Raw genomic sequence first — 18,113 nt, forward strand, 5'->3', positions numbered from 1 at the left:
GGTAAATGTTGGGGAGTGGGGCGGTGTTTGAGAGAGCTTACCGCCCACCTTATTTAGCCTGTGGGGTGTTGTTGGGGGGCGGGGGTGTTAATAGTGGCCCTCCAGTCATTAGGAGGAGGGTGTGTCTGTTTTCCGAGTGAATGAGCTGATAAGCTCTGCAGAAGGTTTGAGGGGAGGGAGGGGAGAGCAGCACTGTTGTCTGTGGCGTGTTAAACACAGCCGGCAGACGGACGCCTCGCCGCAGAGCACGCTGGGATTCTTTTTGGATCTTATGGCTGGAGTTTCGGTGGATTTTCCTGAATGGAGGCTGGAATTCTCTAACCCTTAGTTTCGTTTAATTTTACTTGGACTAAAGTAACGATGCTCAAGAAAGTACGATTCAAGGTAGGAGACTCCTGCAGTTTGTATGTTTCGGTTAAAGCTCATTGAGGTTTTGTGCAAATACTTTCATTGACTTCTTGAATAATTGATACATGACTGTTTACATATCTAGATATTTGTTATGGACACAACCTGCTCCCAGTCTTGAAATATCACATTCTTCCAACTGAATCTGTTCCTGCGTCAGGTTTAAACATTTCTCTGCTGGGAGCTCTTTCCTCTGCCTCACAAAAAACCACGAGCTTAACTTTCCAAGTTTATTTGGCCATCTTAACAGCCACCATGTTGCACAGGGTTAGGGGTTGCAAATATTATAGCAAAGAGCCGCACAGAGAAAGAGCGGCGTTCACAGAAAACTCCTGAGTAAGAAAGACAGCAGAGCCTGACATCAAAGATCATAATGGTCTTTATGAAGCTCAGTCCATCGCCCTGTGTCCACATCCCCCTGAGCCACACAGAGGAACTCCTCATCCGCAGGCTTTGTGTCCCTTTCAAGAGAGCCTGCGACTGAGCCGACCTGTGCAGGGCCTCTGGTGGCTCTTCATCAGCAGCGGCAGCGCAGGCTGCAGTTCAAAGGGACGACCTGCTGCTCCGTCTGTGTGGTGGTGACATGGAGGTGATAATTACAGCACGGGGACGGGAACAGGAGGAGCTGCAGCCGCTGGCTGTCACCCGCTTTTAATACGAAGGTGTAAACAAATCACATCAGTGTTTGCCATGAGCGCTGTGCTTCTCAAGACTCACTGAAGGCACACCTGTAATCAAACAGCCTCCGCAGAGTCTGAAACCTTCTTCATTTTCTTTGCATTGAGCCACCAGGTGAATCCACCAGTGTGCAGCCTGTGGATCCAGCACGTCACCTGCACGTTTTTATTTATCTGTTTTTTCAAAGGCCGTCACCGCTGTGCATAACAATCCAACAAATACAATCAGCTCTTTCAAACTGGCCAAGTTTCTCTCAGACGCGATGTTTGGCCTCCTCTTTGGCTTACTTGGCACTGCATTAGAATTAGGCAACTTCCCCGACACCATGACACCGTCGGGCCGAGAGCTGCTGGCAGGCAGGCCTTTCACAGTGCTACCACTTTCTCTCTTCTTTGGCTGGTGGGTCGTCTCCCCTGGTGGTTACGATTTGATGAGGAAATGAGGAAATACAAAGTAGTGCGAAAACTATTGTTGTCGTTGTCACCAGAGCCTCGAGCAGAGCTGGGATATGATAGTTCAGGATTCTGTGAACCTGGAAAACCAACTAAAATAAATATGGAGGAAATATCCTTAGTTTGGTAAAAACTCTATTCATCAGTACATGATTATTAAAACTCTGGACATCGACAATTCAAGGCTTGTACCACCGTGAGCACACCCGGTGCCGTCTGGTCTCAGACCCTCAGAGCGCCTGGAGGAGGCAGAGCAGCTCATTGCTAATCGGGCTGGTGGTTTGATCCCTGCTGCTCTGGTCTGCACGTCCAAGTATCCTTGGGTACGATACTAAACCCTGAGTTGCTCACACTGCATTCATTAGAGGCACTGGTACTCTGGATGCTGAAGTCCTAAAAGTGTGGCATAAGAATCTTTGTTTTTATTGTAATACCTGTGCTGAGTGTCCTACCTCTGACATATGCTGTCCATACAGTCACAGTTACATGACTGAAACGAATAAAAACTAAACAGACAATAAACTAAATTCTAACGGAGAATGACTCATCTTTCAACAACTGGACTGAATCAAAGATCAGTCCAGTCCGATGCAACATGAACATCTTCATTTTGTTGCTAACACATGAACACGCAGTGGCCGTGAGTGTTCTCCCTCACATCCACACTTTGTCTCATCGGGCTTCAAAACCAGAGCTGGACAACGGAGAAAATGTCCAGCGTGAGGCTGGGACTCCACTAAGCAACAGGTGGAGTCAAAGGCGTTTCCTCTCCTCTGGTCCACAGAGGTGCAGGTGGATGTTACGTTAGCATTGTGAGGTAACCTGCAGTAGCTTACATCAGAATAATCTCTGAGCCAAATGAAAACACACCGGCCTGGTGTGTCGTTCCACATTTCCACTTCCACTTACTTCACTGCAAGCAGGTCCTGGGTTTGAAGCCACCCCCTGGGTGGTCTGTGTGGACTTGGTGGGGTTAGTTAGTGATTCTTAGTTGCACACGGGTGTACGGTCTCTTATTTCTTGTTTTCTATGTTATATTCTGTACTTTTGTGTGACTCTGCATGCTCCATCTGCCCGTCTTTGCTGCTGGAACACATGAATTTCCCCAATGAGGGACAATGAAGGATATTTCTGTTCTATTGGCACGTAATATCAGAATTATTTCAGAAAAAGAAACTTATGGGGGTAAATATTATCAGCCCCCTGACACACACACTGATTGCTGATTTTCACAAAGGAAAATCAGGAAATGGATATATGACGTTATGACAAGTTTTCCAAGTTCCAAAAACTGGAGTGAGAAGGATCATCAAGAAATTCAAAGAGAGCTGAAAGTACTGAACAAACTACTGAGAGATGGGTTTAAAGACCCCAGAAGACAGGAGTGAATGACTTCGCCAAGTTGGGAATTGTAGTCTCAAAGAAGAAAATCACAAAAACCCTAAACGGGAATAGACTGACAAACTGGGAATCTCATCAAGATGAAAGGAATCAAAATATGTGAAGGCAGCAAAACTGGGTCTGAGTCATTGCTCTGGCCCCAAACATGTGGCGCTCCTGGTGAAGAACTTCCTCTAGAGGTCCAAAGTGAACATTACTGTGTGGGCTCCACAAAGCGCTCCTATTGAAGATCTGTGGGGTGAACAGAAGAGCACGTCCATGTCAGGAAATCTAGAGAAGCTTGAGAGATTTGCCAAAGTAGAACGGGCAGGGATTGCCATCAGAGGAGCTAATCATTTATTTCCATCTTTTGGTATTTGTGAAATAATTTTGTTTCTGTTCTGTGTGGGTTAAAAGTGTGGAGAGCCACCGTGGCAAATATGTGTGCTTGTCCCACACTTCTTCCTTTCTTTGTGGTTTCAACCGGTCAGCATCAAAGCAGAGCTTCATCCACAATCTGTTGTTCCACTGCAACGGACCCATGAGGTGCCTGAGCAGTCAGCTAGCATTAGCCAAGAATCCAAGGATTTGGCTAATGAAATAAGAAACTGGCACCAGGACTGGCCAACAGCAAATCTGACTTGATGATGTGTTTTATTTATTTAATATAGATTTATTGAATAAATAAAACTCTTCCAGAATAAATACTCCCCCCCAGACTGATCGGGTTGATCCTGGACAAATATAATTATGATGATGCAGGCTGTGTTGCTGTGTTTCATTGGATTGTAGCTTCATGGTGCTGTTCTTCTACAGTTGTTATTTTATGTCTCATATTTGTGTCTTCCCTTGTGATTCATGTTTGACTTCTTCGAGGATATTGAGGGGGATTTGTGGTTGTATCATTGTGTTATTTCAGGTGTCTTTGTGCTCGTGTTACTCACTAATTCCATCATGGCTGGTTGCTTTGCAGCCCCTGTTCCTGGCATCAAGGCTATAGTGCATGTTTTTGTAGCACCACCTCTATGGTAACCTGTGAGCACATAAATCTGTGTGTAACCTCCGAGTCATGCTTTGCCATGACCTTTGTACCACCAGGAAGCATTCGTCTTTGACTTACACAGAGCCGTTTGCACTGAGTAAAGTATTTCACCGACTGTGACACATTGGATGAATTCTGTGTCCACGTGTGAAACGTGCTCTCTGCGAGTCTTCAAACAGCTCTGTGAACCCCGTGTTGCTCTTTGTTTCCTCGCCACCCTGCCACCTCTTCCTCGTGGAATTTGTCACCTTTCAGCTTGAATCAAAGGGTGGATCCAAAGTGTTTTGTTGTTACATTTAACTGACTTCTTAATACATTTCATTCTAACAGTGTGAGGGACCAAGCAGCCAAAGCAAGGAGGACACAGGCAAAAAAATATCTTCAAAAAGGGTTTTCTTTATTTTAACCCTCAAAAAGTCCAAAATTAACAAAATTCAAAAACATACTTAGCAGGCCCATAAAAGAGGTCAACTAAATATAACTCTACAAAAAAGAATTTCCAGAAACTTAAACAAAACAAAGTGAGACACAACTTAACTCACAAACTGACCTAATTACAAAGACACATGAGGGTAGCTTTTATAATGATTTGGCCAAACCATTTGAACACAAGAGGGGGGAAAACAAAAACACACTAATATTAACTAAGCACAGAATAACCTAACTAAACCTAAAACACCCCTGCTCCTGGTAAGCCCATGGTTGGTCCTGCTGAGCAGGCATTTTGTTCCCAGAGTCCTCAGCCACGCCTTTTGCCCAGACAGGAAACAGCCACCGCCCAAACCCAGGTAACTCAAAGAAAGAGAAACATAATTAATATAACAAAACATTTTAGAAAAACCACACAATGTTACTATGTGTGCGCCTCATAATACCAGCGTTAGGTTTAACCAAATGATTAATGAAGAAAACTGCAAAGCAAAATAATAAAGTAAAAAATGGAGTAATTTACCTCTGTGTGGCTGATGCATCACAAACAGTAACAAGTTTGTGTCTTGAAAACTGAAAGAATATTTTAATAAACAAAGAGCCTGCAATAAAAGAGAGAAACCCCAACAGTAACATGTGCCCTGTGAGCAAACACTTGGAGACAGTGGGAAGGAAAAACTTCCTTTTGACAGAAAGAAGCCTCCAACAGAACCAGTTATTATGTGGGCACATATTTGCATGGCAGCTCCACAGGTAGTGTTTGTAATAATGATGCTTTGATTTTGATGTGTGACTTGTGTTTGCATTGATCATATTGCGTTGGGTTCTGCACATCACTGCAATGCAGAGCTGCTCACATACACCTGAGTGCTTTTTTCTTTAACACTCAGTGAAGGCATCAGAGACAAACTGGGTTCAGTATTTTACCCAAAGATACTTGGACACATACTGAAGGGATCGAACCACCAATCGATGACCTGCGCTACCTCGCTGAGGTACAGCCATCCCCAAGTAATGGTAACTAATTTATCTGAAGCTGTTCACATAATACACTCAGGCCTGCCCGTACTCTTGCATTAGTATCTGAAAACAGGGCAGATATTAAGGATAGAAAGGAAAATTCACTGTAAAAATGTGAAGTGGTGTAAAACATTTATGAGACACACGTCGGAGTAGAAACGAGCAGACCCACTGGTGCAATGTGAAAATCTAAATCCCATTTATTTCCTTTAAAACTCTGCGCTCCAGTTTGTATGCGCCTCTGCTGGCAGAGCTTCAGCGTCCATGAGAGGCACTAGATGGCGCTGATGCTCTGCCGTTCCTCTCTGCCTCGGAACGACAGAAAGGAAAAACGCCTGAAGCCAGATTCTCAGCAATCACACGTTTCAAAGGAACCAGTGCTCGCTATCGTCACACGGGAACAACATGTCGGCTCTGACAGACAGAGCATGACATGAGAACCGACGTGGACGTTATTGTCACTCAGCGATAGTGTTGTTCAATCAAACGTTCCAGCAGCGGCACATTGTGGCCCCGGGCTTCAGGGGCAACACGAGTCTGATTCGCCGCTCGTCAGCTGCGAGCACATCCTGGCAAAAAGCGACGACCCATTTCCATCACATCTTTACATTCCTCCTCCTCTGCCAGCCCTGCTATTTGAATTTAGACCCGGTCGATGGTGTAAGAGGAGACGTCCGAGCTTTTTGCTCAGCGAGTCAGACACTCCCTTTGTCTCAAAGGATCGAGTCAGCGCCCATCGAGGCCTTTGATGTTCATAATGAGCGATTCCCTCAGCTCAGCCCCGCAGCGCTGTGCTGTATGTTTCTGTAAAGGATGTGAATGGGTGTGCGTGGGTGCTGGTGCAGTGGGAGCAAACATGTTTTTCATTAAAGATGAAAGGAGAGGGAGCTTTTACTGTCTCAGACATTTATGCCAAGTGTGAGGACGTGTGTGTTTACAGAAAGGAGAAATTGACCTCTGACCCCCGCACTCATTCGTAGTTACCTACAGGCTCATCCACACAGGGTACCTGGAGTCATGTGTGGAGTGGATGTGACTCAGTGCCACACTGGGCGCATATTCACTGGGGTGGACATTTTCTCAGGTCCTCAAGCTTTTATTTTAAACTCATATATACGATCACTCCACTACATTTAGTGAGCACATGCAGCTTTTTACCATTAACATTTGTGGGGGCAAAAGAAGCACAAGCTTCTGTCAGTAAGGGACGATTATCTGGCGCCCGTACAGTTTGCTATGTGGTTGATATGCAGTATTTAGAGACCATCCAAAACTGCAGTTCTAGCATTGCTGGATATTTATTTACAATTTACTGGTTACATAACAAAATTAGCTGTCAAAGTAATCCAGTTACTTTGGAGAAACTGTTACAGTAATGTTGAGTTACCAGAAAGAAACAGCCTTTAGCAATTAGCTTGCACATGATGGGGGGTGTAGGCTACTGTACCAAGCTTATTCGATGCTGGCAGCGTTAGCTACAAGCTAGCTAGTGTGGTGAACAGTGCTGTGGAGCGGTGTTTAGTTTGCAACAGCTCATTCAAAATGTGAAGAGCTCCTTACCAGCTTATTAACTCAGTAAATGCATAGTTACATTTTTAAAGTAATGCTTCAGCAGTGCAACAACCATCCACTCAGGGTTTGTTGACGAGTCATAGTTCACAGTTTAAATTATTTCATGATGAACTGCAGCACAAGAAGCACGAAACAATCATACAAACGGTGAAATGACTAAAAATTATTTTAAAATAAATATTTTAACTAGGATTTAATCTAATTAATTTAATTTCTGCACCTTTGGCCCTCTGTGGAGCACATGAAGGCGACACTGTCGTGGTTTTGGGTCTTGTGTAATCATTGTTGTATTCCTAGAGTGACTTATATGTATTTATACTTCCTCGTTCAGTTTTCTTACGTTTATGAGCTTTCTGATTTTTGTGATTGTTGTGGTTCTGGTTTAGTTCCCTTTAGTGTTTCCCTGTGTTTTGTTCTCAGTGAGTCGTGTGGATGTCAGTCTGGTTGTCATCGTCGTTGTCTCTGAGTTCTGTCTTTAGCGTCCTTTTAGTCAGTTAGTTAGACTTAGTTTCGTCCGTTATCTTCTCCCATGTTTACTGATCTTTACCTTATTGACAAGCTCGTGTGTCCTTGTCTCAGTCTTGGTATTTGTGCTACTTCCTGTCTTACTTTGATAGTCGTTGTGTTCTCATTACGTCTGATTTGTTCCTGCTGTGTTTCCACTTCCCTGATCGCCCCTCAGTGTGTGTCTCCTGGTTCCTAGTGTTGTCCCAGTGTAGGTTTTCATGATTAGTTCCTCGTTCAGTTTGGTGTTCTTATTTTTGTTCTGTTTCCTAATCAGCCAGGATAAACGGCTCACCTTCGCCTCCACACGATCTGCTGGCCGCAGGTCTTGACCTACACTGCCACACAGACTGTTGTTTCATGCTAGGTAGCCTAAAGCTAACGTCTACATACCATGTCAAAGGACAGTATTACCAACTAGGAATGTTGGCTAGCTGATTACAGCCAAGACAGATGTCTAGTAAAAAAGGCTTGTGAAGCCACCTGCAGCGCTACAGCCTGAGAAAAGGCGTATGTGCACTGTTACAGCATTGCCACAGCTGATAATGCGAGCGTGTGATGGTAGTGGGAGTCGGCGCTAAGCTGGTTTCCAAAACAGAGTATGAGACAAACGGGGCGTTTTGATAGCCGAGCATTTCAGTGCTGATTAACGCCCCTATCAGCCCGTGTCGATAGATCACAGCTGTGTGTCTGCGAGACGATTTCCCAGCAGCTGCCAGAGCCATATCAGCATTTCTTTGGATAAACATGTTGAATGTGCTCTGCAACAGCCAGGCGGACAGATTTAGGCTGATAGTGTACTTTATACAAATCATGATAAATCCCACACGGCCTCGCAGCAATGTTAGGCATGTGCACTTTGTCATATAATTCAAAATGAAGCTTTCTCCAGACGCAGACATGCAGGCAAGTGTATTCACACACGATGGATGCAGTGGTTCAGGCTGGAATTGAAGTGAAATTTATTTCGGTCAGCAACAACAACACAGATGATCATTTTACATAAAAGTACTCAAGTGCACACGTCCAAATCAGCAGTTTGCTGAGAGAAGCAGCAGCTGTAGATGACAGCCTGCAGGGGTTCTGCTCTACAAACAACATGCTGTCACTGTTTGTCTTCATTAAGGTGAGTCAGTTTCACACTGTTGGCACAACAAGCACAGCTCAGAGCCCACTGCCCTCACATCTTTCCATACTGTGCATTTACATCCTACATGTGTTGATTCTGTGCCAGGACATTAAAACAGCTGAGAGCATACGGCGTCCCTCAGTCTGACCATCGTTGGTTTTTCTTATTTGCTTGCTTATTTCAGTTAGTTTTATTATTATAACACAGGCGGTGTTTGGGAGGGGCAAACCAAACAAGCTGGGTGATCTAATCGAACACAGCACCACCATGAAGACGACTGGCACATTTAACAAAGACTCAGTCTGTGGACATTCATTGCATCCCTGCTTCCTTCAGATTCGGTTCAAGTTAACTAGAATAACTGGTAACGCACCGAAGAACATGTAAGAGTGAAAAACAGTCGTGAGTTAAAGGATGACAGGATGAGGAGGTTATTTATGGCTCAGTGATCATGGGGAATTCCTCAGATGCCGTTTGTATTCCTAGAGCCCAAATCCTGGTGTTTGGAGTCTTTGATGTGTCGTGCCCTGAAGTGATCCCACCAGTTTGGCAGCGGATGCTTTAGACCTTCTCAGGTTCGCTGCTACACGTTTCTGAGGTACTTTTCCCAATTTTGAATAGTTAAAGCTTGCTGGTGAGGCCGGCGTTACCTAAAGGCACGTTTTCTTTTTCTTTTCTGCCCGTTTACTGTTGGATCCAAATCAGTCCAATATACTGACAAGTGAGACGGAGTGTAAATGACTCGTCTTCCCTGGATTCTGCTCATTGTTGTGCTGAACAAACTGGACCAGAGCGCCGCTCTCACAGGCACAAACCTGTGCTCAGAGAGGCTGTGTTTACAGTGTAAGAGAATGAATGGCTGTTCTGTAGTGAACAGCTGCCTGCTCACTGTAGTCCACTCAGGACCTGCAGCGTGTTTACCTCCGAGTCAGGTTTCATTTCTCTGCAGCTCAGGAACAAAACTGCATCTCTTCACCCAGAAGAAGGAGCGCCTTGTGTCGCTGTTTGGGGCGCGGCTGGGAGGAGGGGCAAGCTCAGGGGGTGAGGGTGTGTGCGTCTGTGTGTGTGTGCATCAAGGAGACACAGTGAGTGAGAGACCCTGATGAGAGGAGAGAGAGCAGCTTCCTGTGTGCATCCCGCTCACATTCTTTGTTTGTGGCTTTTTTGTTTTTCTGGGTTTTTGTCGCACCAGCAGCGACATGTTTGTTTAGACCTGTGGTTTCACTGGACCCTCCCACTGCACAGACCCTCCCACATCTGCATCAGGTAAATTCAACATGAGCACTAACATTGGAGCAGAGGGAAGCAGAACATGGTGCAAACGTGGTGACGGACTTCACGGCGTGTGAGCTCATGTGGTTATTGTGACTTCACACGTCTACAGTAAGTCGGAGCTGCAGTCTTGTTAACTGGATCAATTCTGAACCAAATGGCGCTCCAGGTGTGTTTGTGATAGTCGAGCGGTGCCGTCGCTGCAGTGAGAGGCAGTTCATCAGCTCTCTGTGGTTCCAGTATTTCTTAGAGAAGGGGCTGTTCATATTTCTTGGCAACACCAGAGCGACATTTGGTAACATTTTCCAGCTGTGCGCCTCACACTGACGTTACTATCGGTGACGAAAATAAATGATGAGGTACTGTATGACATCATCTTATGAAAACACTTCTCATAAGTACCTGGCTACTCGTTTGTACTGGAAGACATCCATATGAGATTTTATAACCCAGTAACAGAGACACTGATGCTGAGCCTGCTGCAGCTGCTCCCTTCAGATTTGGTCTTTGTCCTGCCTGCACGGTTAGTGTCTGTGATACAGACTCAACAGGCCGAGCTTGGCGGTGGGATCTGTTCTCTGCAAAGCCTGAGCCAAACAAGCAGCGCTGGCTGACATGTTGCACTTACACTAATCCAGATGTGAATGTGCTGCATTCAAAGCTGCTCTGCTCCATCAAATGACTGTGTGCATGTGAAAGGGTGCCTTGTAGTGACACAGAGTATGTGACCAGACGGAGCATCTTCTCATCAGCACCGTGCACTGACTGCTGGTTTTTATTTTTCTCAGGCCACAAACACTCTGTGGTAGGGAGCAGGTGGACGAGAGACTGGGGAAGTGGAGGCATGCTCTGGAAGAATGACAGTCAAAATATTATCGTTTTAAAGCCTGGATCTACTGGAGCAAACAGTCAGCCGTGCTGGTGTGTGGCCAGTTCAACGACGCACATCTGGACCTGGAGAAAAGTCCTGTTTGTCTCCAGCTTTGCCTCTGAAATCTGACACACACATTTTTGCACTTTTGTAACTCGAGCACATTTTTATTTTATTGATTTATCTTTAATGAAATGAGTTGAATTCCCCTCTGTCAAAGTTGGTGCCTGTCGCGATCATATGGTCTGCCTCCACCTGCTCCCCACTCTCACCACAGATCACAGGGACTCATGCATGACCCCACCTGCTGACCTGTCCATCATCACTGCAAATAAGGAGTTCAGAGCCATCTGTTATTCCTACTGCACGACTTCACTGTGTCACTGCCCTCAGCCATGTCCTGCAGCAGCCTCACATCCTTCTCTGACACTCCTGACCTCCTCGTGCAGAAGCACAGTTCCTCTCTTGGTTTCTTTCACAGACACAGTGAAGCTCAGCGTCTCAGGGCTAATTCATGAGATTAACTGTTGGATTACTACTTGCTAATGTAATGGCTAAAGGACCCAATTCTGGCTGATCAGATGTGTAGATAAAAAAACCAAAAAATAGCACATATGCAACTTTAACCGGATGCAAATGCAGCTTTCTGTGTTTGATCCCATGCATATATATTTGCAGCTGTCTGCAGCTTCAAACAGCCACAGATACATTTGATCCTTTCATCCTGTGACTCTCAGGATTTAGTTTCACAGCAATCACCTGCTCACATAGCCAACCAGGCGACATGTTTACTGAAAAAAGTGGACTCTATACTTATACTTTAGTGCCAAAGCTAGCTAACATTCGCCAGAATAGGCTACTGATCCTACCACAGGCTAGACATCCTGCACTGAGCTCAGGAAATGTAACTAAACTGAACATCAGGCGTCTTTTCACAGAGTGAAACGCACAGTGTCGAGTCAATACTGTGTCCAGCCAGTTAATGTCTTAGCACAAAGTTGCAGTTGTACCTGCAGGAGCCTGGGCCTGTGAGAGGCAGCTGTCTCTGAAACACTGGCTGCTTTATGGACCAAAGGGGAGAGAGAGACGCATACAGGCTGTGCTGTTGTCAAACCCATCAGAGCTGGAACGCAGCTTTCTGGGTGCCTGGCAGAGGAAACGGCAGCGCGGGGTTCCCACACTGCAGCAACTCTCCAGCTAGTGATAATAAATCCTTTGTTATGTGAGCTCATTCTGTGGAGAGCATAATCAGGCCAGGACAGAGGCACTCTATCCACCCCCAAACATCCACCCAGTCCCATTCTCATACCGATTTCAGCCGTGTTGGACCTGAACACGCTCCTGGAGCTCTACTCTTGCTGACAGCGATACTCCTGACCTCAAACGTGATCGGTGTTGGATTTATTTTCTTTGTTTTGTGGAAGGAGACGACTGTGCTGGACATTCACCAGCAGAGGACGGTAACAGCCTTATAATTCATACAAATTATACTGTCTCGTGGCAACTCAGTGCAAGACCCCGTGTGAGTAGATTAATGAATGCTGCCTGTTGTGGGTTACAGATTTGGAGCAGTGATGAGAGCATCCGTTGCATTCAGGCCGTTAGCATCAGAGCGCTCCTCAGTGGGAAGCTTCTTGAGTGTAATCGACCTCAGTCCGATTTATAGAGCCTGTGTTAGCAGTTAGCATCATCTGTGTGTGTCGATTACCTGGCGATCATGTCCAGGTGTTTTAGACATGCTGCACAATCACAGAAACAATACAAAGCTCACACTTTTGTTTCTGATTTCAGGAATTTGCTGACATTTGTGAGGCAATAACTGTTACTCAGTAACAGTTATTGTTACTGAGTAACAGTAACTATAGTTACTGTTACTCAGTAACTATAACTGTTACTCAGTAACAATAACTGTTACTCAGTAACAGTTATTGTTACTGTTACTCAGTAACTATAACTGTTACTCAGTAACAATAACTGTTACTCAGTAACAGTTATAGTTACTGTTACTGAGTAACAGTAACTATAACTGTTACTCAGTAACAATAACTGTTACTCTCTCACTGAGGGATTTAAAAAGTACATCAGAGGAGTCAACAGCACTGAACAGCTCAATGGCAGTAGATATGACGAGCAGTTTACATCACAGGTTTCTGGAGGGGTTTGTGGTAATGGCGCATCTACAGCATGGTTTAAACCCCCCGGGACAGTATAAGCTGACTGAGATGCATCTGCTCAGATTAAACCGAAGGCCTAAAAATGACGTTTAGGGGAACGCAGGCGCCTCTCCGAGTAGTCTTTAGCCCTAAAACACAGTGAATTACAACAGCTGTAAAAAAGCAAATAACAACAAAACAAATCAGAAAGAGAAAAATGTGAAATTAAGCTGAAAACAAAGTTCCAGGGTGCTGAGCTCACGGGCTGAGCAGGCTAAAGCAGCAGTCCCAGCGTGACTCGAACCACGACTTCCTGCGTGACACACCTGTGCCACCAACATCAACCTCCTGAGGCAGGCTCTGTGTTTACTTCTGTAAACCAGGACTGTCATCTTCAGATCAGTTAAAGTACCTTTGATCAAACCGCCCATCGTAACAGGTAATCGTACAGTGTGATGCTATCGGCACTGACAGGAAGTAGTGTGGAGGAAGCTGCGTCTTTATTCCAGAGTTAGTGGTGAGTTGAGTAAAGTTCCACCATGTGTGACCATTAAGCTACGTGTGGTTGATGTATGTTGAATGTGACATGTGGAAGAAACGCAGGGGAACGATGTTTTCGAGAGTCAACAGAACTGCCATTTACAACAAATGCTTCTGAAAAACATTCGTGTCTTAATAGTGTTTGTATGTGTAACCAAGTTTCATTCAGATTAGTCGCAGCCATGACGGAGGAGGTAGGGTCCAGTCACACACATACACACCTACGACGCCCGGGTAAGATCCAGGTTGTAGTCGAATCGAATGACCCCGTAAAGGTCAGCGTTTTGACCCACCACAGTGGAAACCTGCACCGGCCTTTCAGTTTAACATGATGGGCTGTCCGACAGAGACAGAGCAGTCAGCAGAGGTTACGCCCACAGCTCGGTGATCTGCTGTTTGTGCACGCAGCCTGCGATACGCGACCTCTGCAAATTTCCCTTTCTTTCTCTCCTCCCTTCATTGTCTTTTGTCTTTTGTGTGCGGCGTGCCTGCAGGCCAGCGGCTCATCCCAAAACAAAGAATGATCACTCTCAGCCTGTTCGCCTCACTTCAGCTTCCTCTCTCTTCTCTTACCTCTCGCTCTGATGCTCGCACGCTCAGACGTGAACAGATTTTGTTGGTTTCTAATATAATTATTTCTCCTGACCAGCTGGGAGAAACATGCTGCAGCTGTAACCCACGCGCGCAGTTTTCCCACAGGGGTTACCATGGCAACAAAGGATTTTTGGCCACTGTCTGACACAGATGAGCTCGTGGCGCTCCTCTCTTTCACCTGCCTATGTGAGGCTCTCTGATGCTGAAGGGTGTGTCTGAGATCTCAACATGAAACTTTAATGTTTCCTGCAGAGACGCTGTGAAAGCAGTGAGGAGAATAAACAGGACGTACGCGTGCGGTTTAAAAATGTCCATATCTGCTTTTTATAGGCAGATGGAGTCCGAGCCGTCGCTCTTCTCTTTTAGACATTAGCTGATGCTAGTGCATGAGTTAGGACTGGACTGAGTTTCAGATGTGTTGATATTGATAATCTCTGCACACAGTTGTGTTAGCTGTCATACCTGCAGAGCAGCCAGCGTTTGCACGCCACAGTCTGAAAGGAGGCTTTCTGTTCATGTTACAGGTGAGATTAGACGTGAGAGGCTGAAGCAAAACTCCTTTAAGAACACGTTTAAAGAAATGTCTCATTGCTTCATGCAGGACAGAAAGTCCTTTGTTTTAATCTAATATGTGAGGAGGGAAGAAAGTGCACAGAGAACGTGTGCATTCATTAGCACATTATCCATGTTTTCCACTGAGTGACTGAGGGGCGTCCAGTCAGTGTTTCCAGAGCGTCTCACAGTGAGCGGGGCTGCAGGACTGAACAATACAGACACACAGAGCTGTTTGGCTGTGTGTGAGCTCGTCTGCTCTTTGGATCAGTTTCCATGACTCAAAGGGATATCCCACACCGCCTCCAGACCCCCACCCCACTCCTGCTCGCTGCCCTTCCTTTCCCTCCCCACCCTACCCCAGCCTCCACCCCCTCAGTGTCACTCCCTTCTTTCATAGTTTACCACCAACAATGTTCTTCGCTCACAGTGAGCCTGGTGGAGGACTTTTCAAGACACGGATCCCGGATGGATTTGAAGCTTTGTTTCGAGTGAGCATGTGAAGGACAGCATCGAAGACAAAAGCGAGGGAGGGAAGGGTGAGTGACACTGCAAATGTATGCGTGTTGAAGTGACTGGCAGCGGGACGGACACATGGTGTGGCGTTTGTCTGGTGACAAACGGGAAGATGTCTGGACCTGCTCCTAAAGATGGTGGTGCTTCTGGCTGTGATGTTGGTGTCATGTAGACTGTTTATTAGATGATCCAGAAAAACTGAGCCAGTAGGAGTGCAATACCATAGTGGATTGATTACTGATGCATTACTGTGTAAGCTGCCTTTAAAAGTAAAATTATTACCTGCAGTAATATTTAGATTACATTAGTATTTGATTACTTGATGCACATTTTATTTGTACAGTGTTAATATACAAAGTCATCAGATACACGTAGGTCTTGTTAGCATAAAGTACTGGAGTACTGCCACTGACCCTGCCTCATCCTTCATTCAGACTCTAGTGGGGTCTATGATTAATAAAATGAACATGGTGAGCATGTCAGCGGTTACCTGTCCACAGTGTTACCTGGCTCTCGCCCCATGGCAGCTGGGATAGGCTCCGGCCCTTCTGTGACCCTGAGTCAGATAAGCTGATGGATGGGCTGAGGGTTGTTTTCACACACATTTTTGTGTAACCATGCCAACCATCCATTGACCCCAGCCCGACTGTGACTCCATCAACATGTCGGTCGTTCCAATACAGCAGCACTGAAATAACAAGCAATGGGAAGCTGCCTAAAATCACCAAACTTGTGGTGCTTTAAACAAACAGCTTTAAGTCTCACAGCCACACATACGTGGTTCTGCTCCGTGTTTTGTGCTCCACTGAGCGTGTGCGACCCTGCGTCGTCCAGCGCGCTGCAGCAGGCGGCGGCGCTCTCGATCCTCCTCTTGAGGATTACTGCGGTTCAAAGGGCCTCTTTGTCCCCACAAGCCTGGAATGCCTGTCCAGCTCCGCGTCTTTGGGAAACACTGAGCCAAGAGTCAGCAGAGCCACTGAGCAAAGGAATACCACGCTGATCTTCCCCCTGCGCCCCTCTTCTCCTCCACCTTGGACATGAGCACTCCAGATGGGGCGATGGTGGCTCAAGAGCTGGCAGTTCGTCTTGTAATCGGAAGGTTGCCGGTTCGAGCCCCGGCTCGGACAGTCCCGGTTGTTGTGTCCTTGGGCAAGACACTTCACCCGATGCCTACTGGTGGTGGTCAGAGGGCCCGGTGGCGCCAGTGTCCGGCAGCCTCGCCTCTGTCAGTGCGCCCCAGGGTGGCTGTGGCTACAATGTAGCTGCCATCACCAGTGTGTGAATGGGTGGATGACTGGATATGTAAAGCGCTTTGGGGTCCTTAGGGACTAGTAAAGCGCTATACAAATACACGCCATTTACCATTTTACTTTCTGATACCTGACTCGAGATACTCAGGTATCAGAGATAAAAAGGATCCTGATCACAGAGCATCTGAGTGTAAAAGATGTTTACTAGAATAAATATGATCAAAACTAAGAAATATCTTACGATGTTTTAACTATACTCTACTACTGCATTAAAACCTTTGCTGGGCAGCAGAAGTCTGTGTTAATATGAAGGAGAGGAGCATCCTCAGAGAAGTGTTCTGTTAATTATTATTAGGACTCTAATGTGGCTAAAATCACATTTCCAAAAGGTTGATTCTGACGTTTTCAGTTCGGACAAACGTTTCATCATCATCCAGCTGACTGCAGGTTTCAATCTTATAAACAGGACATTTACACAATAACTGAAACCAGCCCACTGAAGGAACGATGGGCTGGGAGGTCAGCTTATGATCATTAAGATGCAAATTGGCATTGATCAACAACCACTGATCATTGATCAATGGTCCAAAAAGTCAGAATGGTCCAAGACGTCACCTGGATGAGTGATGAAACATCCAGATGAACAGAATCAACCATTTGGGATTTGCTTACCTGGATGATTGAGCGTGCATCAGGATATTTGAACTGGTTATGTTAGTCAACCAGTTTCAATCTGTGCATTGATTTGGTGGGAAGAAACAGACTAAAAGTCACTAAAGCAAGCAGAAGAAATGATGAGAATGGCAAAGGTAAGCTTGTCACATTGCACACATGTTGATCCAGCCACACTCAGCAGAGGCTTTCACTGTCATATAATGTCATTTAATGACGGCTGGCTGTGTGACGCAGGCTGTTCGTGTAGGGCTAAACTGCAGAAATCAGGAGTTTGTGGAAAAGCCCGTCTCTGTCAGTCACCAGCTGTTTGTGTTGAGTGAAGCAGTCATGCATGGCTACTCTCTCCTGGTAATTCAAACAGCTTCCAAAGCTGAGAATTTCTCATTGTCTTAAATGCTGAAAATGGAAGCTTTTTCTTGCTGTGGAGTTACAGGAACATGCCCGTGGGAAACCTAAAGAAGAGTGTACCTAAAGAAACGGCACCTCAGTAATTTGTTATTCCAATGCTGTGACTGTGAGGACCACAAATTAAGAGCTATTTTTGTACTCCTTCAGCCAATCACTGAGCCTTGTTGCCCTAAATGGAAGACGTTCTCTCCTCGTTTCGGTTGTTTCACTGAAACTTTCAGCTCTCTGAACCTTTCCAGCATCCGGTGCAGTATTCCTGTACAACTCACAAGCAAGTGGAAAATATGAGCCGACGTACTCAGTGGGACAATGGCAATGAATCAAAAACTTACTGCAGCAAACACAAGGGCGCTTTTCAAAGAAGTAAAAAATGTGTTGTTTTGCAGTTGCTTCCACTCGTACGTTGGAGTAAAGCAGCAGCCAGAGACACTGAGTCATCTGTGCTGTGGGTCCAGCTCTGCGCCTTAGTCAGAGCTGCCTTTTAGCAGCGCTGGATCACAGTGGTTTGGATAATGACAACACGGATGCCCTGAGGTATCATTGCTGCTGTCACTGGAGATGTGCACGTGATAATGACAGCCCTCTGATCCTCACAGCTGCTGAGATGCAGTTTCACACTTTGATGACAAACACAGTTTTTCATGTCTGCTGTTTGTTCGTGTAACCAG

The 18,113-nt window shown here is 45.8% G+C and overlaps 1 protein-coding gene across 1 annotated transcript in view; it reads left to right on the forward strand.

Moving 5' to 3' along the window:
- The first annotated feature begins 202 nt into the window (after positions 1-202).
- Positions 203-18,113, forward strand: part of phldb1b (pleckstrin homology-like domain, family B, member 1b) — a 109,286-nt gene continuing 91,375 nt past the window's right edge. The window contains exon 1 of the mRNA XM_040006328.1: positions 203-384. Within this exon, the coding sequence (XP_039862262.1) occupies positions 361-384 (24 nt within the window). The 5' untranslated portion in view covers positions 203-360. The remainder of the gene's footprint in view (positions 385-18,113) is intronic.

Source organism: Simochromis diagramma, unplaced genomic scaffold (genome assembly GCF_900408965.1).
Source record: "Simochromis diagramma unplaced genomic scaffold, fSimDia1.1 OVJJ01000024.1, whole genome shotgun sequence".
NCBI lineage: Eukaryota > Metazoa > Chordata > Actinopteri > Cichliformes > Cichlidae > Simochromis > Simochromis diagramma.